The 23702-nt window shown below is 45.1% G+C and overlaps 1 protein-coding gene, 1 long non-coding RNA gene and 1 other non-coding gene across 4 annotated transcripts; 2 read left to right on the top strand and 1 right to left on the bottom strand.

Moving 5' to 3' along the window:
• Positions 1–3454: 3454 nt before the first annotated feature.
• On the top strand, positions 3455–3557 carry LOC144108976 (U6 spliceosomal RNA). The gene has a single exon (XR_013309563.1). It is a non-coding gene; the product is annotated as a U6 spliceosomal RNA (small nuclear RNA).
• Positions 3558–5368: 1811 nt separating this feature from the next.
• Positions 5369–8383, top strand: LOC144107950 (uncharacterized). The gene is made up of 2 exons (XR_013309442.1): positions 5369–5622; positions 7042–8383. It is a non-coding gene; the product is annotated as an uncharacterized LOC144107950 (long non-coding RNA).
• Positions 8384–9445: 1062 nt separating this feature from the next.
• LOC144107949 (uncharacterized) lies at positions 9446–23138 on the bottom strand. 2 transcript variants are annotated; one of them, XM_077641191.1, is made up of 7 exons: positions 22719–23138; positions 19967–20128; positions 17829–18004; positions 17065–17226; positions 16058–16222; positions 14149–14439; positions 9446–11965 (listed from the first exon to the last, which is right to left on the bottom strand). In XM_077641191.1, exons 1-7 carry the CDS (start codon positions 22886–22888, stop codon positions 11742–11744), a joined length of 1350 nt encoding a protein of 449 aa, XP_077497317.1. In that variant the 5' UTR covers positions 22889–23138; the 3' UTR covers positions 9446–11741. The 2 variants fall into 2 exon arrangements, with proteins under 2 accessions (XP_077497317.1, XP_077497318.1); XM_077641192.1 differs by lacking the exon at positions 17065–17226.
• Between the last annotated feature and the right edge of the window lie 564 nt (positions 23139–23702).

Below are 23702 nucleotides of genomic sequence, written 5' to 3'. Positions count from 1 at the left end.
TGTGAAATTCATCTGGTTGTAGCCAAGTTTCTGAAACGGCTATATAATCAAAGGTAAATGAAAGTTTGGAAATTAGACACAAGATGTTGTCAATGTTCTTATTCAAACTGCGAACATTACAGTGAAGCAGAGATGCACATGCATTTTTCTTTGCAAATTGGCCTGCTAACTGCACACTGTTCTGGCATGTTTTCAGATTCAGGTCGGCTTCAGAACGCCTTCCTAGCAATAATTTTTCCGTTGGTGACCCAGGCGTACTTCCAGTCTTTCTCACGATTCCATGCAATGGCTTTTCCAAGTAGGATCTTATATTCAGGACAAAGATGCTCATTAATATAGATGGTGCTGGTGCCATCGTAGCCGAAGTCCTCCGGAGACAAGCTTAGGAGCGGGATGTGAGCCGCACAGTTACGTTTGGCATTTTCTTGTCCTTTCCGGGCACGCGGTGAATGACATCAATATCAGTACTCGATATCTGAACACCGCGCTTTTTTCCAAACTGCATGAGTGCATCAGCAATGTTTTCATCATTCCTGAGGGGGAGTCCTTTGATTTCAATGTTCTGCTGTCTCGAGTTCTGTTTTAATTCCACTATCTCAGTTCTTGCACTGTCTAGAGCTGTTCTGTGGTCACTGTTTTCTTTTTTGAGTGCTTGCTGTTCCCGTTTCATGTCTTCAATGTTGATCTTAAAATCCTCAAACTTCTCATTTATGAATGACAGCGACTGCTTGATGTCACGCATTTCTGTTACAAGGTTGGTTTTGTGACCGCCAAACTTTACGGAAAGTTCCGAGAGCATCTTCGCGACTTCATTAATGGTTGATGGTTGTCTCTCTCCCATCTCAATGCAAGAAAAACCCGCAGGGCAGCTCAGGCACGCTTACAAGAAATGTACAAGGCACGTACCTGCGCAAAGCAATCGACTCGGCTAGCTGTGTACGACACCGAAGTGCCTGAGGTGCCCGCAGTTGTGGTGAGGTCCTGGAAACCGGCTTGCTTATATGGGCCTGTTCCGGGAGATCACGCCCACTTGTTCTGTCATGGTTCCGTCCAGTGCTGCCTTCTTGGTGACGTCTTTCAGTGAGCTGATGCGATCGCGGTCCGAGTTCGAAGCAAAGAATGCCATCGCCAGGCAGGCCATCCACGCTGAACATTCGCATCCAGCGATGAGCGGCGATCTGCACAAGGTAATTGACTCGGTCAACGGTGTACGGCATCGATGTGCATGTGCCTGAGCTGCCCGCAGATGACTGAAACCTCCCAGTTTAGCGGATGTTTCCTCAGTAGACTGGTCACCTGCTTGGAAATTAGGCCTTTGCCAAAGTTCCTAACAGCCGCCCTATTGTCTGAGAGAATAGTTTTGGCTCTAGTACCTGTACATGCTAGCGCTATCGCAGCCTCTTCAGCTATTAAAGCATTATGCGTATTGACGTATCCAATTACCTTCTGGGAGTGGTTCCCATCTACCACTGCTATGACTGCGGCCCCTTCTAGCACGCAGGCAGCATCGCAATTGGCTGATTCCTCAGGAGGGCTTTTCATTAGTTTATTCTGAATAAATTTTGCTCCATGCCCCCTTCGTTATTGTCATAGATCGGGTGCATATTAGTTTCCGCGTCTCAAACTCCAGGGGTTCAGCGACATAAGGTGGCTCTCCTCCCCCTGTCGCCTGCTACGCTACTGGAAATATGCCATGTTTCATTTTAATTCCGCCAAATTAAAAAGAACGGAGTGCGATCAACGGGATTATTATTATTGTTGTTATTATAAGGCAGACAACAAAACTTGCTTGAAACGCGTGCTGTTGTAAACACCAACACATATGTTCACTTTGTGATTAATCTGCATTCTGTTTTCAGCAAAAGCGAGGCTTTAAGGAAACGTTTAGTGCACTCAAGACGAACAAGAATGTAGAAAGGACAACACAGCTGAGATGTCGATCATTCTGAAGCTAGGATTTGTTTGCATCACTAAGTTTAATCCCGTGAGGAGACGCATGGTTGTATCCAAAACATTCTTTGTTAAAATTCAAGCATCATACTGCAGTAATCGTTATACACGTAACTCTATAAATATGCAATAGATATATACAATACTTAAGGTAATACAAACACCATAAAAATGCACTAGAATACAGATGAAAATTACCAACTGTAATTACAAAACATTATTTGAAAATATTTTCGTTAAAGGTAAGACAAGCAAGGACGACACCAAATAAACGTGGCACTAGCAAAAACGACAAAAATACAGTTCTTTATAAGCGCGCTAAATATCGCAAGAAGAACAAGAAACGAGCAACGAAGATTTACATATCTTGAATTACACTGCTCAGCGTTTCATTTGCAACGTGGAGGCTGGGAGGCGACACAACGAACTTATTGGAACTATTCGTACATGTATAGCGCAAACAGCCCTCTTTTAAAATGGCATCTTTTGCTCCTTCGCTTCGGCGAAATCAGATATAGTCTGTTCGAAGGATAGATCGCGAAGGAGGTCACTTTCAATGGACATGACAGCACGCGAGTTCACGTTGTCGTCAAGGGGGCTCGAACGACGGCGATTTTTTATCAGCGACAACTTGCAAAACGATTGTTCGGTCTCACAGTTTGCCACGGGTATGCTTAAGTACATTCGCAAAGCAATAGAAAGGTTCGGAAACACATCAATAAGCTTTCTTTCGTGCAGCAACTTCATTATTCCCAGGGGACTCGTGTCCTGGCACACAGAGTTGTGCAGAAAGTTTGCAAACTGAACGATTTGAACGGAAAATGCTGGCTCCAAATCATTTTTGTAGTTTTTCACTAACTACTCAGCCTGCTGTGCCAGAGAGGCCTCGCTCCTAACTTCCGTCAGCAATTTTAAGAATCTGAACCTTTCGCAGAGTTCACGGTAGGCAGCCTTAAGCACTCGCAAAGCACTGCAAGCGCTGCCTCCTGACCGCTTTGGCTATCTCTTCCCAGGTATTATGCATTCCCATAGCTAGAAGCTTCTCTGTAGAGGAGCTGGGGGGGGGGGGGGGGTGCCTAAAGCCCTTCTGAATGACTCTCTGATCATTATCTCGAACTTCTCTGCTTCGCCAGGATTGTGATTGAGAAAGGGGTACCAAAACACCGTGAAGTCTGATTTCAAATTTACGCGGGTAGCGTTTCAGTTACAACAACGCCCTCTAGATGGCAGCACAACAGCAAAGTACTGCGGTGAAGCCACGAAAATAGTTATTGCCCTTAAAAAAACAGTCAAGAAATGAACAATTTAGAAAGATTTTGTGTAAACGTAACAAATATTAACTAACAGTGATGTGCGAAATCAATATGCACAATCATTTATTTAGTTCAAAACTCAAAGTTAGACAGTATTCTTTCCTAATTGTCAAATGTCAGCAAAAGCTCACCGTTACGCTTTGTAGTGTGCCAGTTGTGACTATATATAACGGAACGCAAGTCTGGTGGTTGTACTTCCAAAGTACATATACTAAAATTGGAACGATACAGAGAAGATTAGCATGGCCCCTGCGCAAGGATGACACGCAAAATCGTGAAGCGTTCCACATTTTTTTTTCCTTTCCGACATGTAAATATTTGCTATATTGAAAAACATAGTGCCGCGTTGACTACAGCTTGGAGCACTTTTTTTTCTTTTGCGACATAGTTAAACCGCCGCTTTGAGAGAGTGAATGAATAAACTTTATTGCTCTAATAAAGAATCTTGCTGCTTGCCCGAAGATTGCCGATGTCTTCCAGGCTGAGCGTGGTTGGCGCCCCTAGTCCAAGGCACCACTGTCCCTGGCCATCCGGCATGTGTGGCTCACTAGGTCTCTGTGTGTGGCTCACTAGGTTAGCCGGTCCTGCCACTGCTCCGCATTTGGCTCTTTGTCACCTCGGAAAGCTACATTGTGTATGCATTCCCATGTGATATGATACAGCGTGGGGGTTGCCCCGCACCACGGACATGTATCCCAATACTGCTCCGGATATATCTTATGTAGAATGTGAAGGTTGTGGAAGGCTCCTGTTTGGAGCCGTTTTGAGAAAAACGTCGCGGCCGTGCTCACGGCGTGAAATTAATAATAATAATAATTGGTTTTTGGGGAAAGGAAATGGCGCAGTATCTGTCTCATATATCTTTGGACACCTGAACCGCGCCGTAAGGGAAGGGATAACGGAGGGAGTGAAAGAAAGGAAGAATAGGTGCCGTAGTGGAGGGCTCCGGAATAATTTCGACCACCTGGGGATCTTTAACGTGCACTGACATCGCACAGCACACGGGCGCCTTAGCGTTTTTCCTCCATAAAAACGCAGCCGCCGCGGTCGGGTTCGACGTGAAATTAGTGCAAAGCCAACATAACCACGGCGTGCTACTGGCGTGAAATTAGTGCAAAGCCAGTAGCACGCCGTGGTTATGTTGGCTACCGTCGCCGCCACGTCAATCATGGGGGGCTTGAAATTCGAAACGTTTTAAGAGGTTGCGGTTGCTCATTTATTAAGGTCATTCTGCAACGAAGTTTTTCTACAAAAACCTAAAATCCAGCTTGCAAACCTCGCCTTTGGCGCACTTCGAAGATTCGCAATCTTTGTTGTGGTTAAAAAAAAAACCAAAAAGATCGGTCGAATACTCCCGTCGAGTTGTAATTAAACAGATTCTATATCCTTACAAAGAACATGACGGAGAGGCAACTCACGGAATCCGGACCAACCTTTAGACGTACTGTATGCTTACGACTCTCTATATATACCCTTGCTAAGAAACTGCCACCTCTACTGATGCTCTGAATGTTACCAGAGTTACTGCAAAAATTACAAAACTTTCAAATTATTATTTTATTCAGTGAAATTTTTGTTTTACATCGCACATAATTTTTTACTTACAATAGCAATAACTTAAATGTTTTTAATCAAACAAACTAGTTTTGCAGTATGTCAGGTGGGCTGTCCGCGTGAACTAACCATAATTTTCAGGGTTGCTGGTTGATTTTAGTGATGTGTAGCCATCCCACACAAACATCGAGACTTCAAGAGCCTAGAGTCACTAAGTAAAAATTTATTAAGTTTTATTTAGTGACTCTAGAAGAGCCCATCACATAGTGCTTCAAACGGACCCAAAAAATGACTCGTACTACTTAGCGCAATCAAACTTGTTGCCGAGGTGCGGAGCTTTCTCTTTTAGATGAAAAATAAATTTGTTTGCGCCATTCGCAGGTTAGGTGCTTTGGCAGGGTGGCCTTTGTTCACTCATTGCCTCCTCTAGGCGATGGTTCACTGTACTCTTGAGGTGTTGTCTGGCGCATCAACATCGCATCGCGTACAGGCTCAAACTAACAGTGTGCCCTATTTTCACGGGACCCCAGCTGACAGCCCAGTCGGCCCAGTTGCGGAATCCCTTCACCTCCGCCTTCGTCTGTCATGATCCTCATGATCAAAATCCTGTAGCGCTGACAGTGAATGTTGGCTTAGAACTAGAAGGTGCACAACAAAGCATACTGCCTGCTTCTGCTAGCCACTGCAAGCTGATCTCATTACGTGCCGCCGTGTTTCCGGCTTCATCCATTCATTCATTTGACGGCCGTCGGCGACTGTTCCAGCCATGTCGAAGATGGCCAGATGGAGGCTCACGTGGAAAAAGGTGCTCATCATAGCGGCGGTGCCGCACCTGATTTATTTCCCGCTTCGCTATTTCGCGACCAAACGCAAAGACTCGCCAAGAGTCGATGCTGCCGCTGCCAGAGACTTTGGTGCTCAGCCGATGACGCAACGCTAGAGCGACGGCCGCCTGTCAAGGTCGTGGCGAATTATTTCGGACATGCGCTACAACAATTTGCGAGAGAGTTTCAGTTCCTTGCGTGGCGGTGTAAAACTTAATGTTATATTTTGTGAAACATTATTACGAGTTTTTTTTACGTATTCCTATAAAAAAAACTAACTGTGATACATCACTACGAACAAGACTTCATTCCTTATGGTGCACCTGCAAAACATTGTTCGGCAAGGCGAGCGCGAGATTTCGGTAGCAACTAGACACACAACAGGCGCTGTCAAACGTGGGTAAAAGTTCTCATTCAGCGCTTGTAAAGCAGAAAACTTCTTCCAAACGAGGATGACTGAACTACTGATCGCTGGCGCTGAGTTTTCGCAAATTTGTCGCCTCCTCTCTCAACTCTTGCCTGGTCATCCACACCAACTCCCCGCCTTGCTGGAGAGTTTCTATTTTTCCCCCCATTTCCCTTTTCATCTGTCCTTCTGCGACAAAAAAAAGCTTGCTGGACAATGCATGTAGATTTACAATTATCCCTTCCATTAATTAGCACAGAACAAGATACGCTGGCATGTAAAAGGACTAAACATGTGTTCATTTTGGTTGAGCCATTTTCCTACATTGGATATATTGTTCAATGAATCGCATATATCCACAATGGCTAAGCGTATGTGGATCCAGAGAATAATGAGTGGAAAGCTGAATGGCAAGGCTATGCATCCGCTCATATTTTAGATAAGTGTCTTCTGCAAAGATAAGCTATACACTTTAGAAAAATACTAGTTAACAAGGGATTGGAAGTTGTAACTTCTACTAAATCTTCCCATACCTTTTCTGGATGTAAATGCTGCCAGAGTCCTTCAATGCTTTTTCTGATGCTGCCTATGACCTTGTTGATAACACATGTGGCAATCACGAGAAGGCACTCCAGCAGTATTGCTAGTCGCAAGCTTCCATGTTCCTACCGTCTTAAAGATCTATGTATGCCAAGGCAGAATGTTGTAAAACATGCAATGAACTCTCAGCAGCGACCAACAAAAACATTTTATTGTAAAGATTTGTTCAGTAAGTTCACCGTGCAGTACAGGGAGCTCCATGCAAGATATTCAGGCATGTCCTTCAGTTGGCGATGGATGAAGGAAGATTCGGGAATGCTCTCAGTGCAGCTAAGGTGACAACAGGAATGAACATGTATCACAACAGCCCAAACTGCAGAAGTCTCTCGGAGATGTGAGAGAAAAAGTTGCATCACAGTAACGAAGCTTCCAAAAAATGAACTTCACTTTGCAGGTAATGTGAACAGAAGCAGCAGTAAAACGGTATAGCCGTCCCAACACACTGCCTGCAATGAAGCCAAGCTCCAAGGGGACCCCGAAGGGAAAACGGGCAATATTGCAGCTGAACAGCTCGAGTGGCAGGACCAGACAAGGCGAGAAGAAATTGATGTTGTATACGTAGTTGCCAAGTGCGCCGACCATGACTGAACCATGAAACATTCTCGCATGGCTTTCTTTCGAAACAATTTACCAGCATGTCGGATGGAAACTGGGAATGTGTTCTGCCAACAAACAACAGCACTCTTATCACCACTGCAAAAGTGTCCATAACAGCACAAGATTAAATTGAAGGCCAAGGTACACCAGTTACCGAGCCTGAGCTAGTTCACACATCTCTCGGGGGAATGGGTGAGATCATAGAATCATTATGCAAATAAAGCAAAGTGATCAAACAGTGACTGGAAGCAGGGAAATCGTAGCGGTTCTTCTAAAGCGCCAGAGTATTTTTTTCTAGCTGCCACATTTCCTACATTAAAGGATGGTTCAACCAAACACAATTCAGTGCAATTTGTGCACACAAGGGCGAAAATGTCAGCACAGTGGCACTAACACATGTACTGTTTATTCTGGTGTGATGTGACTGCCTCGAGTGCTGCACCTAGCAAAGGTCGGACAGCTCGCAAAGACATGTTCGATTCGAAACATTGGCATTCAGTAGCAGCCTTGAACATGCAGTGGAACACAGTACACCTATCATTGACTTTCAAGTTGCACTGCTAGGAATCGGCACCTGATACAGGTATATAGTCACATGAGAATTGATGGCCTTCTCTTACAAAGCGTTAAGTCACGAGCACACCTCCACATCACAGTGACTTTTACAATGCATTGAAAAGAAATATGCACAAAGTCACAAACTAAAAACACACATGGCAACAGTGTTATAGCAGATACAGTATAGTAAACTTTGAGAAGAGCAAATTTCAGTAAACACACATACAAAAAAATGAAAAATATCAAGTAAGGAAAAGCAAAGATACCAATCCAATTCATATAAACCTCATCACTGCTTTTGATACAAGTAGGAAAGTATTTGTTTCCTCAAGACAAATGATAAAATGCAAAAGGAATGCATTGTAAGGCTATTAAAAGAAAAACTCATCTTGAATATGTATGTCAAAAGATAGGCAAGCTAACACAACATCTTCCAACTAGGATTGTATATGTTTACACAAGAACAGCACAAACGCAACTAGGACTATGCTCTAAGAGGCAGCTGATGCTAAGAAAATAAATTTATATCTTTGATGAAAAATACAGGCCAAGACCCGGTGGACATAAACAAGAAAGCAAAATTCGGCAAACATTTTAGATTGCTTACGTGTGGGAATGCAAAAGCATTACTGTCCCTGGGCGTGTTATAATTTTTTAGTTTTTGCAAGTTTGTAAAGTTTTCTATGAGTTTGTGTTTGCGTATTGCTTTCGCAGCAGACCGGAAACATTAGGACCCTCTCTCTGCACAGCAATGAGATTGGCCAAGTTTGCATGTCGTGGACGCAAGACGTAGATATTTGGTTGCGGTCTACAAACTGAGTTTATTCCATCTGTATAAAGAACGGTTGCATAATTCATATGATTCCGCCCGGAATGCTGGAAGACCACCCACATAGACACGTGGACGCGACACCAAACAGCACCTGAAATGTTGTATAAGGAACCGCGCGCATGACTTCACCCAGAGTGCTGTACAACAAATTCAAAAAAGCGCAGGTAAATGGCGGGGAGTAACTATGACACTCTTGGAATTCAATAGACGATCAGTATGCAAGTGGGAAGAATTAGAGAGTCGACCGTTGCGTAGGCCAGGGCAAATTAAGAGCACAGGACATGCTCAAGTACAGCGTAGCCAAACAGGCCGGCAGCAAGCTAACTCAGAGAATACAAGCAGAAGAAGAGGAACGTTAACTAGAAACCTTAAGCAGAGGAAAATCACTACAGCGAAGGATGTTGAGGGAAGTCAAACAGATGCAGAATCAAGTGAGGACTCGAGCTCGTCTTCAAGTGACAAGAGCTGGGTTATTTCTGAAGACCCATTCGCAGACTCTGACAGAGTCAGTGATGACATCAAGCGAACTGAAGACAGTAATGAGTACAGAGTCCAGCGACCGATTGAAGAAAGGTGTGGGGAAGAAGAAACTGCTAGTGAGGAAAAGAACAGAAGAGGTCAAGGCCTCCAAGGTTGGGCTCCCAAACTCAGCTGCATCTTAAAGGTGCACTAAAGAGGAATCCGAACTTGTCTTTTCACCACTGGAACTCTATCTACACGTTCCCGGCTTTCTTAGAAACTTCGAATTATTGTCCTGTGTGGCCGATTTCCCTAATTAAATCGGATTAAACGTCCCAGCTCCCGCCTTTTTTTTTTAACTCAACGCGGTTGGTAGGAGGAGTCAACCAACGCGTCAGCCAGTCCCGTGGCAGCTTGCCGCTCTGCCATTGGCGGAGTGGTACGTAAATCAAAGAGTCCACATGTATCTTTATTTCCGTGGGCCTGATTTGCGGCTATATTGCCTGTGACTGAAACGGTTTATTCACAGAAACCTAAAAAACAGAACAAAAGCGAAGCTGCCACTGGACTGGCTGAAAGGAACTCGACGCGTTGGTAGACTCTGCCTACCTACCGCGTTGAGTTCAAAAAACGGCGGCAGCACGGACGTTTAATCCGATTTAATTAGGGCAATCGGCCACACAAACAATAATTCGAAGTTTCTAAGAATGCCCGGAACATGTAGATAGAGTTCCCGCGGTAACAAGACGAGTTCAGATTTCTCTTTAGTGCACCTTTAAGGGAAGAGGTAAGGAGTCTGGGAAGGCATACAACTGAAAGTGCATATTTCACTGGTTGGAATTCCTGTCACAAGCTAGCCTTCAACTTGACTAGAACATGTAAGCTATATGCAAAAAGAAAACGTGTAGCACCACCCGGGATGCTGAGCGACAAACAGCTGTGTCACAATTTTGTATGAATGTTGTCAGGAAAACTGGTGCCTTATTGAGGTGGGTCAGGGGGAGTATGTACAGACAAACGGATCTATATGATTGCGGTGCTCGATTTGCGCGACCTTTTCACCCTATTTTTCTCGCCATCGCTGTGATTTTCTGTGCCATCTGCGAGTGCACACATTAAAACACGCTGCTGGCTCTTCTCATAATGGGACTAGTAATGCTTTTGCATTAAAATCATTAAATTGGGCTTCATATTCATATTTGTACCATACATACAGGAGATGTCCGCAAAGATAACAGCTTTGCTGAATCAACTGCAGAATTGACTGCACATCTGAACAATGTTTCTGCACTGTGTACAAGATGTGTATCAGACATCATCCACACCGGGAAGATTTGGGAACCCCTGATCAGAGTGGTCCTGCTCTAGGCAATACAAAACTGCCTGAGGTTAATAAGGGCGGTCACCAGGAAGGCCCCCTTCAACAAGGAAGGAGAGCTGCAATAAACGCTAGCATACAATGCTTACACGGGTCAGGCAATAATGCACTACAAGCTCCCCCATCCCTCTGTCAGCTTCACATAAGGTTAGCAACAGTCAAAAACAGCAGCTGCTAAGGTGATGAGTGTAATGGCACTTGCAACAATGCAGAGATTCGATACATACTGCTTTTCGCACTTTAGAGGGAAATGTTGTTGAAGCTGCACAATTAGTGTACTCGCAGAAGCATATCACTCTGCTGGGCATCACTCCTACTTCTCAAAGCCTCGGTGAAGGCCTGTATGAAAGCATCCGAGCTGTATAAAATGATAGATAAGGCATTGTAAATCATGGCCAAGGCAGCCAGACACCCAGTTACTCAATCTTCTGATTATAATGCTCAACAATGACGAAATACTTTGGGCACGGATGATAGAGCAGAGAGAATATGCAGGCCAGCCGCATATCACTCAACTGTACATCATTCTTCCTTCTCAAAGTCTCTGTGTAAGGAGGATGAAAACAATATAAGGCATAAACGGAAGAGCACAATGCTGTTGTTCAAAGTACTTGAGCGTTGCCACAATGAAAGATACTTGTCTTTACCTTCAGCGTATTGCAAAGCACTTTTTGGGCACGGTTGTAGCCCACTACACATGAAAAAGAGCATACAAGTGCACAAGCACCTGATGACATCTCACTCCAGGCGTCAAGCAAATGGCCAGGCACGCCAGGTTAGATAAAGCTTTCCAGATAACACGCTTTTTGCGGAAGGTACAGATGCATGCGTGTGCATTTTGCAGGACAGAATGCCTCCAGTGAGCACACAGGTGATGGTGACGGTGATACCGTTAAAAACACAGGCATAAATGGCCTCAGAACATTCCACCCGAAGAGGTAGAACGTGTCGCTGGACACCATCGTTCACAGTGTGCTCCCAGAAGGTCCATGAACTCGCAGATGTATGCTAGCATAAGGTACTTTTTAAGTTTTGGGATGACACTGGCCTTCTAGAACAGCGGTGAGAGGCTGATTTTCTTCAGACTAGCGTCCAGTGTCCAGTACACTCAGCAAGTGTACAGGACACCAGCCGATCTCAGCCACTGTTCCTAGCGCCCAACAAAACCCAATTCAGCGAACAGCCTACGCACTCACAGTGTGTCCAGTGGAAGAGAAGGGATCCCAGAAGGGGGAAGCACTTAGCAGACAGAAAGAGATACAGATGAAGTTCAGAGAATAGCACAGCGTTCATCATCGCAAACCTCTGGCACAGGAGGCAATGCTTCTTGTGGTGGCTCCTGGTAGACACCGTCCAGGTAGACACGCAGCACAAATATCCAGTACTCGTTTTGCTTGCCAGAGTTGAATGTGAAGCTGCTCTCAATACCAGCACAGGCCTCGCCACCAATGAAAAGTCGCATGGCGATCGTCTCGCAACTCAGCACACGTGCACCTGCACATTGTATGACGCTAAATGAGGTACAGACAAGACGAGATCCATTTCAGTTTTCTATAATGGACTTTTCCCAGGGTTTAGGCCAGCAATGTTTATTGTAGGTGATGCCATACTAAGGTACAGTTAAAATCTTTTCGCTCATTGTCCCCACAATCTAACTTTTCTTAATACACGACTTTGCTCGCTTTACTATGCTGTAACTAAAGACTTCTGACCATCATCTGATAGAGCAAGTCAGCCACTTTTGTGGGGCAGAGTGCAGAGCTAAAAAAGTTGAAATTTTTTTCACTTTTCCCTTTTATAATGTTAGCCACATTCAGGAAATCAACAGTGCAATTCGTTATAAGAAGTGCACTATTATTATTTTGCGCAGGAAAATTAAAGACTAAAATTCCCAAACTACTCTCTCTCTTTCAGGGCAAAGAAGTGCCTTTGATCGATGTGTCCCGTTATAAGTATTTAGAGCTTTGATTTACTGATAATGTTAACTAGATTAAGCATGTAGATTATTTGATAGCTACTGCTAACATGAAAACTAATTTTCCTTCGAAGACCCCTTCCACTCCTTGTGCACATCTAGAAAAGTAATATCAACAGAAATGAAAATGAGAAAAATGGTTGTTCTTTTCACCTGCAATGCTTCCCAGAAAACATTCATGACTATGTTACTAACTAGAGCACATTTATCACTCTGTTCTGCGAAATAGTGTGTTGTGTCTTAAATGTTTATATCAATTAATTAACGGACATTGCAAGATAGATCTTTCTAACACCATATCTTTTTCCCCTGAGTATGCTATATGGCAGCATCGTAATCAGACAATACTCCCTTTTTGCACAAATTATAGCCCTTTTTCAGTACTCATCTGTTTCACGAAGGGCTACCCATTGTTGTAAATTTACAAATAATGAAGTATTACAGCCATCCTTTGCAATGTTTGAATCACAATCGCAGTTGGTTGGGGTGGTTACAGTTCAGTTTTTCTTTCTGTTCACTGTACTAATTAAAATATGTTCATGCGGTTTCGCCTTATGCTGTTTTTTATTTGTGTGCATGGTAGAAAGAAGTAAAAAAAATTGGACTCTTGAGAACATAAACAAAAATGAGCAACGGCCAAGAAACGCCAGCTAATGTTTCAATAAGGGGCTTGTTATTGCAACTTGTGAAATGCTGAGTTGTATACTGTAGCTTTTTACCTTTACTGCATGTTAGTTATCTGCAGCTTGTATGATCGTTTCCACTTTCTGTCGACCTGCGTTTTCCTCTTGTTGTATCCCTATCATGCTAAAGTAACTTCATGGTGTTGATGTATAAGCAAACGAGTGACAAAAACAGCTGTAGCACACTCCACCACTTACACCCATGAGTGCACACCCCCAGGCATATACTTCCTTTTTTGGCTGATAATGACCTGCAAAATACTATTTGGGGGGTAGGTCAAACGGGAGTTTTCAGCTAAGACATACAAGACATCCATGTCATTTACAATTGAAGCAGGAGGACAATGTCCCTCGCAAGCCTATCACTGCAGATTTAAGTGAGTTCACTGAAGACAGAGTCCCTTGACTTTTCTTTTCAACTTGGCATTGTTAGCTCATGGCAAATCCAAGGAGGCAGGTACACTGTCTGTGTGGTGTTTAGGCGAGTATTCACACATTTTCTTTCCTTCTGTTGCTTCTGAACAATGTAGACATGAATGATGTCTTCTTATATTCACACAGTACCGTAAGCAAAATTTTCAGATATGCAACAGGTTCATGAAAGGTGGACAGCAAACAAAAGAAACACAGGGCTGTTGCCGACAAGAATGAATCAAGAATCTATAAAGTCTTGACATGCAAAAAAATAGTGGAACTCAGGTTATCCTCAGAATTCTCAATTTAGAGAATTTTGTGCGTCAGTTACAACTGGCTATAAGGCATGCAGCAGTGAATGGCTTCCGAATAACCTCAACCAAGTGGGGTTCGTCATAGTGTACAGAAGCCATGGTGGACAATTCTTGTATTTCTCTTCTAATACAATGTGGCCGCCATGGCCTCACTCAGTTGTGGCGCTTTTGTGCATATCCACTGAACCGCTGCAGTGGTCATAACAAAGCTTCATGGCAGTTAGGGTTTTCCCTGCCATAATAAGAAACGAGTGGCCGCCACAGAAATAAAAAGCCAGAGGAAGGACCAACCAGTGGCATTGATCCAGGCCTCGACACGCTTCTTGGTGGCCGACAAGCTCTCAAACTCAGGCATGAAGACACTCTGTGTCAGAGGCAGTGGCATGAAGGTTCTACAGTGCAGCAACAGGCGTGGCAAGGGAGGCAGACCGCCTTCCGGTGGCACGAGCTCCTTGATGTAGGCCACCCGTAGCACGCGCACATAGAAGGTGGCTACCTTGGCACGCTCCGTGTATGACATGCACTGTGTATCCACCACGGTGCGATCGCTTATGCTCTCACTGGAAGAGTCAAGTGATGGATCTGATGAGGAGGAAAAGAAGGAAGAAGGAGGGTAAATGGACAGCTTTTGGTTTCTGTACAGTGAACAAACCTTAGCAATGCATCCTCTGCCAAGTGAACACACTATGCGTCCCCATCAATGCACGAACTGCAAAATTGTCCGTCACGAGGATCCACTGCTGCTGCCTGAGATGCAGGCAAAAAAGCAAACCTTGCCTTGCTAATTTGCTTGCGTCATGTTTTAGTATACCGAGCCGCAGGGTGCACTGCCACAAGGAAAGCCAAAAGATATAACAAAAAGGCAAAATACTGCTGTTGTGGTATGCAGTCACGAGATGACGAGGACGCTGTTCTGGCTCTGTGCTCGAGACAACGATGACGTTGCAGCTAGTTCTGGCACGAGCTGGCTTTTCTGTGTTTCCGTGCCAGAGCTGGCTTTTCTGTGTTTCCAACTGCCGGCTGTCACACCTGTTAGTACACAGATAACTCTTCATATGTACTATTTTGCTAGAGGTGCCGCTGAATGTATTTAAACGTACTGAACTGATACGTTGATACGTCTGAATATATTCTTCTCTGACCGGTAGACCCAAAAAAAGCAGAGCATAGCACTTTAAGGAAAGAGGATTGTACTCCTGTGTGAAAATCCGACACTGATCTGCATTTCAAAACAGTAAAAAAAAACCACCTTTCCTTTCGGAGGTACTCTCACTGGCTCAATTTTGTGTCTTTTATCATTCTTTGCAAGGTGTGACTCTTAAAGAGAGTGGCTCCTGCCCCGTACCTCACAACACTTTCAGTTAAACAAGGTATGTGCTTCTGAAGCTAAGCTAGTTCTTGCTTTTGAAGCTTGCTTAGCCAACAAACATTTTCATGTTACCCAGTGCAAACTGTATGTGTGTCTAGAGCATTTTAAGACAAGAAACGAGACATTTGCATTGCTTTAAGTCTAACATGCTCTCGAATATGGACTCATTCAATCTAGTTGTACAACTTCACCGCCTTGGAGTTAAGGGAAAGGGTGGCATATGGCCTGTCCAGCAGTTCACAGAATCACTGTAGCCTAAGTGTAAAGATATCTTGGCCACAAAATGGTGCAGTGGAAAAACAATGCAGACACCACACAAAACCAACTCCCTCAGCACCTTCCACTCTGATCTTCAGCTAATACCACAAGGTAATCACCACAGCAGCACGTTACCACTTTGCACTGCAGTGCAATGTATACTACACCAAAAGTTAAGGAGCTGTGAGCACTTCAACGTAACTTGTTGCATGCACTCGGCAAGGAACACACCAATGTATTTCTGGCACTCACATACCACGCTACTGAAGTTCTACTGCAGCCCTATTGCGCAACCTGCTTTAATAATGAAAGCCTAGAGATCAAGCGCAGTGTTCGCACTGCCAACCAGTTTGCATTAGCGTTGCAGTTCTGTTTCGCAGATATACAAGCGTGACTGCTAAAACCATCATTGAAATGAGAAACACAATCCACTGCCATTTTCCACAAACATGACATTGCACGGTTCTTGAATGCATGATTTCTGAAGGCAGTTCCTAAACGCAAGCATCGACTAGCATGGCCACATCGAAATTCAGCCATTGCATTACTTTAGGTTGAAGATGCTCTGCTCACCTGACTTGAGCTTTATTTCGAGGGTCTGAGCATTGCAGAAACGCAGCGAACTCTGCTGAGAACACCATTGGGCTGCTCGAGCAATGACACTGCTGAACGGCTCGTACCTCGGCATTGAGACCATGCTGCCTGCTGAATGTCGCACCGGCACAAAATCTGCCACACCTGTACAATGAGGAGAATGAAGATGTGACTTCCTATTTTTGATGTTCATTCTTCTTTGCTGCTTGCTAGAATGAAGACGTGAGCTGGTTTCAATGAATGGGTACTTGTTTTACAGCGCATCTGTTAATGGCCCATTTCTGGTTAGAGCATCAGTGGTGATGATGTAGCTGTGAGAGAATGAGGAGGAAAAGTAAGGAGAAAGAGAAAATGTTCTCCACAACTGCATTGAATTTTGCATTCCCGAGTATTAGTGCTTAAGCACTAATCCGATCAGTACCAACCCCAAGCCAAATCATCCGTTGTCACGTTGTATGCTCGTCTAGCGCGAGTGCTCAGTCCCATGGCACTGCCCACTCTTCGTCGTCTTCTACATGGCACTAATCCAATCCAGAGCTAGCCTCCGGTTTAAGAGCATGAAGTTAGCAAAGGCCATTTTTTTTCCTTGGTTTAGGAGCACTAAGCGGATATAATCACAGGCCTGGCTAAGCACACGTGCCACGTCACTCTGAAGATGGATGAAAGGCTCGGGAACTCCCGGGCCAAAATGAATACAGACAGCAACACTTCAACATGTTACACAGAATAAAGCCAAAAGACATGACAACAAGAGTGATGGTAACGACTAAAACCAACAGATGACAGGCAACGTGCTAGCATTCTACCTCACACCATTTTTTTTTTGCACTGAAGTCTTCTGAACGTTATGAGCACACATATAAGTGGTATGTGGTGATACGTCGTACTAGAACATTTTGCAACAACAAAAAATTGTGGCTGCTACACAACCACCAGGTTTTGAGACAGAATTCCTCCAGTCACAACAAGGCCGCAGTTGGGCTCACCTATTTCCTCGGACACCTTAGAGCCCACCTCGTAGAAAACACGAACAACGAAGATGAAGTGCCGGTCGCGGCGGCCATGCGCAGACCAGTAAGACTGGTCGGGGTCAAAGTCCGAGAAGCTGGGGACGTTCGTCTCCTGCGTCTCCACAGCAAGGACACAGCCTGTCCATGTGGGAATTGAGCATGCGGACATTTTTACAGCCAGCGACATCACAAGGGTGCAGCCACAGCAAAAAGGCAATGATCAGTCCACTCTAAGATTTATCCGGCATGATTTTAAAGTTTGTAAGATGAAAACATGCAACTAAAACGAGGTGCCTAGGGTCCTTTAAAATCAGCAACTCGTCAGAAATAATGTGTAAAAGCTATTGGCTCCCTTTTCAACAAGCATAGTACTTCTTCAACGAAAACCACACTAACCTTCATTTTCTTGATAAAAAGCAGTGAAGAAATGCACTGTGGACCAAGAACTGCCTTCCCAGCAAGAATGAGCACAATGTATTCCCGTGTAACCAGTTGCTTAAAGTACGATCGGCAATAACCTTTCATGTCGAAATATGAATGATGCCGGTTTCTAGCAGGGGTGATTACATGACCAAAAAAAGCTTGAGTTTTGGTATAGATGAGTTGCTTCCATAACATTCTCACCTAATAGTACATAGTACAGCAACGAACATGACCTAGGGCACACAAGTAGGTCAGAGGTCAGGACTTGTATATGTTTCCATCGTCTTGAGCAAGCAGCACTGGCTGCTTGTGCCTACCAGGTGCTGGCTGGTGCACAAGCTGCTTGTTGTAACGCTCCAGAAGCTCTTGCAGCGTCTCTAACATGGGCATTCCGAATGGCCCTGCAGGAGGCGCCATCTGCTGCGGAACCAGGTTGCGGTACTCCAGCTGCTGGGCAGGCCGGCTTTTGTCCAGTCGTGGCACCAACCACAGCCTGTGCCATAGCCAAGACAGGTCATTCAAGGTTAACAGAAAAAAAAAAAACAGCGTGTGTAAAGTGTTACATCGTGAGGAGAGGGCGGGGGGGGCACTAACCAGGTAACTAAGTGTACGGCTTCAGACTCACCAGGGCCCTCTCCAAAAAGCTCCCCAAAAATGCCATGCTGCCTTCCCTTCACCCTTCCTTTCTTGGCTATTGCTTAGCTAAATTTATGGCTAATTTTTGGCTACCCGGCTGGTCAAAAATGTGCTGTTCGTGGCTCTTGAACCTACTTTACCATTCTGATGTGAAGTTCAACCCTACTCCAAGTAAAAGAACCTAACATTTGATGCAAACAAGGCACAGGGAAATCTTAAAAGAAAGATTAAGCTTCAAAACAAACTGCCACAGCATAAGATGAGGCTCCCTAAACTTTGTATATGTTCACACTCACAAATGCGCACATTCATGGACATGAATATCTGGAAGAGTAGAAGGAAACCCATTCGCATGAGGCTGCATTATCCTTCATTTTGCTTTCTAGTTGTTCAAGGAGGAAGCCTGAATTTCATACCTCACACAAAAACTGCACTTTCCTTGGTTGCAGTGTCTGTTGGTTCTTCCATTTAACCTTCATCCAAAGCTTATTTAAGATCTGCAGCAATTGTGGTAAAGTACTGCACAAATTGCTTGTGTGACAGAAGCAGCTACTCAGAGCTTGAAAATGCAGCAGTTTTCAATAAACAAAATCACCAATTAAAAACGTCTTGGCCCACAAACTAAGGTACACTGGATGCCATCTCCAGCCTGGCTGCATTCTTATTGAAGCCTACAACCCGAATGTGATCACCTTAGCCACTGGAAAATCGAGAATTTAGGGCAGATCCCTCAATGAGCAAGGCACGATACCAAAGTCCCTCCACGCTCAAGAAACACTTCCCTTAGAGACTAGCTTTTGTGTTTAGAAAGTGCATGTGGCTGCAATAATAAGCTCCTTAGTTTTCAAGAAGTGAATTCTAACAACCTTCAAGGCAGCTGTTGTCGGTCCAAAATGCAAGAAAATATTTGCATACCTCTGCGGATACTTGATACTGTCTTGTCTTAAATCGCAGTTCCCTGTTACCCAGGCAGCCTGCATTTGGCATCGCAAGAGGGCTGGCACCTTATGTTATCAAAAAATGACAACTGAAGAGGTAGTAAGAGGTTGGTGTGAGCATACCATACCTGCCTAAATAGAAGCTAGTATTTATTCGCAAATTAAAAAAAAAAAAAGCCCTGGGTCGTGTGCTCACAAGTCGAGACGACTGTAGAAAGCCTCACCTTCTATCGGTATTCACTACTACACAGTTAATAGGCCACTTGTTGCCAGTTGTGTGCATTGCATGTACTGTCCACGTGCACTTCTTTTTAATTTCAGATAAAATACACTCAACTCAAATTTGCTTTTTAATAATATAGGGGGGGAGGGGGGCAAGTGAGAAATTTACATAAGGAAACCATGCTGAACACTTTTTTCGACAAAATATGTCCAAGAAATAAGAAATACATGGATCAAATGGGACTGCCCTTTCCCCTAGCCATTGCCTCCATTGCCATTGCGCTGTTCTCAGCCTCATCCCTAGCCTCCTTGTCGAGCCCCAAATATGAGCATTGCATCACAAGGTCCACTGATTTTATATTTTTCTTTTCAGAGATATGTAATTTAATGTGGAGAAACAACGGTTTGTTCAGATAGTGAAGCAGATTTCAAGAGAAGGAACGCGCAGCAACGGACAACAGGGAGTCAGGCGAGGTGATGAGGTCAGGAAATTTGTCCGGCGAGGACAGCCACAGCTTGAATGCCATTTGGAGGTCACTAAGAGAGACATTTGTGCTGCAGCATACGCAGCCACGCTGACGACCAACAGTGACAGCGATGATGAATACATTTTTCACAGTATACAGATGGGCGAAATAAGCATTGTGCACTACACATACCTCAGACCCCGCATGTAGCAAGTGCTCCACTTGCCATACTCGCAGTAAGTCATGAGCTCTGTGTTAATCGACTTGGATGCCTTGAACTCGACACTTTCGCATGTCTTCACCTCCCACATGCAGTGCTCTTTCAGCCATTCATTGGCACGCTGCACCAGCATCCTGCATTTTGCAAATTGCATATCATATATTTATCATTTGAGCCAGACAAATATTTAACAGGAAAATATACACTGACATTATGTATGAGTATAGGCAGATAAATATGATCTAAAGGGATTGTTTGATCATGACATTCAACTCGCTCCTTGACTTCAAAGATTACAACTGAAACCGAAAACCATTAACAAAACACCCCGAGCTCACGGTGTTCAAAGAGGCATGTTTTTTTATAAAAATGCAGGGAACCTGGGTAACAATAATAAAACAAAAACAAAACAGAATATCTTTACTCAGCATTGCAAATATACTCACAGATTTAATTATCCATGGAGGAGGTTAATTTCCAATCCCTTTCATACCATGCAGCTGTTTACACTTAGTGCTCATACAAGTATTCTGAATGCTTCTCAACATTGCACAATTTGTACAGCTTGCTGACCGCCACTCTCAGCTGACAGCCATCAAAATTTTTTTTTACAGATCCCAGCAAGTCCTACAGCAAAGGATTTATGCAAAGAGAAAAATGCTCTATCTAACAGCACTAAATGCAAAGAACAGAATCTAAGGGAATTTCATAATGTCAAAGCTGGAAAGAGAACTCCTCATTAAAGCTGGTTTCCAATCCCTACGGAAAAGCAGTGGCTTGTAGCAGTGTCTAATTTCATTTAGGTTGGATTTGGTGGAAAACAGCCAACAATTTTTGTAAAAACTATTGCAGCACATGGGACCATACTATTTATTGTAAGTATAATTCCACAGAACTGAGTAACATGGTAGTACAATTTTTGAAGACTCAGAACACTTATCACGTGGCTATGAAGTATGCAGTTTGTAGCATGGCTGTTAGCTGCCAGCCCAAGAGCCAATTCTCTAAAATTAGCAGCAACGCAATGTTGACTCGCATCAAATTCCCCTAACGGTTCATACTGCGGAAAAAAAATTCACATAATATGCACAACAGGTTGTTTATGCACTTGTAACTCCGTATAGAAAAACGCTTTTCATTGTGTGCGGTATGAATGTAATGTGGAGCATCTTACTTTGGACTGATTAATCAAATGCTTACGCTTTTACATGGATATTCTATTCAGTGTTACACGCAGGCTCCAAAGATGTACTGTTACACCCACTTTGAATGGTTCAAGATATCAAAAATCATTAGAAAGACATACAGAAGCCGGGCCTCCAAGAGTTGCTGGATATTAGCGCGACATGTGTGTTTGCCTTCCCAGGTGAAAAATGCTAACTGGTTCCACTGATTTAAAGAACAATTCCCAGTTGGTTCCAGTTGGCTTTAACTAGAACGTTATTGAAAATGCATTCTTCATACCGGTTTTGCCATAAGCAACCGAGCAGCCACGACGGCAGCGGGGCCAGTCGGGGCTGCGATTCCCGGCGCTTGCCGCTGCTCCTCGGCTGCGAAGTGTAAACTGGGTGATGTAAGCCCGCGTTCTCGCCCTCCTTCCTTGGATGATAAGAAGTAGCAAGGAAGTAAGCCTTTGCAGTACTGTCAAACTGAGCGAGGTTATGTCGCAGGCTTACGCAAGCCAGTTTACACTCGCAGCCGCGGGGGAGCAGCGCGGCCAGCGCCGAAGATAGCAGCGCCGCCGCTCGGCTGCAAGCTGTGCAAGCCCACTCCAACAGCCGGCGCGTCTGCTCGGTTACTTTTGGCAAAGACGGCGAGTAGCTGCGGCGTTTTGACATTTCACTTCGCAACTACCTTCGCGAGTGGCGCGCTTGCGTGAATTTCACAAAATGTGCACGACGGGTTGTTTACGCAGCCGTGACTCTCTGGAAGGCTGATTTTTGATTCGCAGACAGGTTTACAGCCCTCATATCTATTTTCTCGGTACCTCTCAAACTCTCCGATAACGTTTGAAACGCGCGCGCATTCTCGATGGACTGTTGTGCGCATGTCCGGCAGGCGCGGAACGAGCGGGAGCGCAAGCTCTGTAATGCACACGCGCTCGCAAAAACGAGTGGAGGTAGTCCCGAGCTGATACTGCGCCATTTCCTTTCCCCCAAAACCGGGAAATTATAGTCCGGAGCTGGGTAGCAGGCGTTGTCGCTTCGGCGGACGCGGTTAAGACGCGCGTCTGTTTCATATAACCTTTCAACTCTCTTCTGTCTGCACGTGGCGCAGCGATTGTGGCTTTCCTTCTTCAGTCGCAACAATAACGAAAACGTGTTTTGACTCCTCAGCCTATACAATACAATACAGACGTTCATACGTGTAGCGAAATCATAAAGTAGCTACCAAACCGCGATCGCTAACATTTATAATTATGAAAAAACCGACCAAGGTCGGTCACGACAGCTCAAGGACGTTTCCACTGCTTCGGCGACCTCAAGTTGATAAAAACCAGTTGAACACGCGCGTAGACGTGAAGCTGTGCGGCCGTGCCAGTCAAACACGTTTGATCCATGGGCTTGAGTTAGATTTTCAGCTATATGCGACGAATCAAACGGTAGGTTGCAAAGACGAAATATGGACGAACAAACACTTTGGAGCTCGACGGAGGTAGATGTGCGCTCCCCCTGCGTTTTTGTCGCTTCGATCGGTTTCGTTGCATGCGCGAAAGCGCCTTACCTGAACGGCTCAAACGTCGGTGAGCTCGAGACAGTGCCCGGATTGACGCAGTACGGCAAAAAGTCCACGAAAGTGAGGCCTCCGCCCGGAGATGAGTGTTGCCGGCGGTAAGACGGCGGGGAAGACGTTACGTCCGGGTACGAGCGTTCCACGAATGGACGGGCTGACATGGTCGGCGACTGCTCTCCGCATCCCCGCGCACCGACCTTCTAACGACAGCGACTGTCGGCGAAAGGCGGCGCGTCACGGTAGGTGCATTTCACGCCGCGAAGCCGCTCGACTCCATGCAGTCTTTACAGGTCTACGAAACGAGACACGCAGCACCACGTGCAGCACCCATGCCACACGTGCCATACAGCTGAACACCACAAAAACAACGCACCAACAAAACGCCGATTGGCCAAAACGTGACCGCGGCAACCGCGGCCACAGGTCACGTGCTGTGGCGTCACGTTTGTTAAGGGAGCGGGCTTTTTGACGTCTCTTGAGACCGTGTCAACCGTATCGCGCTATACTATACTCATGTGCTATACTCATGTCCTCAAGACAAGCCGTCGAACAGTCTGCAGCTCTCTACCCAATCGCAGTGGGAGGCCGCGCTGCTCAGCTCGGACCCGGAGTTCAACTCCGAGTTACGGAGCGGGCCGAAGAGGTCGCCGAGCGACATCGTCGGTCGGCCACCTGGCGTCCGGCCTAGAAGAGGTGCCCACCGCGGGGAGGGGAACGTCACCCCAACCCGCGCCAAAGACCTTTTCTTTAATAAAGTTTACCTCCTCCTCCGTATCGCGCTAACTGTCGTGGAGCGGTGAAACACTTCTGAGCAGATAAGTGTACAAGAGGTGAAGTGGGCGCCTACGACAAGGCAAAAGCGAGGACGGCACACTGCAGGCAACAAAGTGCTTCGTGGTTCCGCCTTTTTATCAACTGGTGCGAATTCGCGTCTTTTGTTGCTTGAGCCGCAAATCGCCTGTTTTCCGTAATCGT

The sequence above is a fragment of the Amblyomma americanum genome, chromosome 10 (assembly GCF_052857255.1).
Source record: "Amblyomma americanum isolate KBUSLIRL-KWMA chromosome 10, ASM5285725v1, whole genome shotgun sequence".
Lineage (NCBI taxonomy): Eukaryota > Metazoa > Arthropoda > Arachnida > Ixodida > Ixodidae > Amblyomma > Amblyomma americanum.
The sequence above is the reverse complement of the archived record's forward strand: the minus strand, read 5'-3'. Positions and strand labels throughout refer to the sequence as shown.

Excerpts from the sequence above, each read along its gene's own strand:
- LOC144107949 (XM_077641191.1), bottom strand. The coding sequence starts at position 22,888 with ATGTCAGCCCGTCCATTCGTGGAACGCTCGTACCCGGACGTAACGTCT. Across the intron at positions 16,223-17,064 it reads TAAGGTGTCCGAGGAAATAG|GTGTGGCAGATTTTGTGCCG; the intron begins GTGAGCCCAACT and ends CTCATTGTACAG. Across the intron at positions 14,440-16,057 it reads CGAAATAAAGCTCAAGTCAG|ATCCATCACTTGACTCTTCC; the intron begins GTGAGCAGAGCA and ends CCTCCTCATCAG.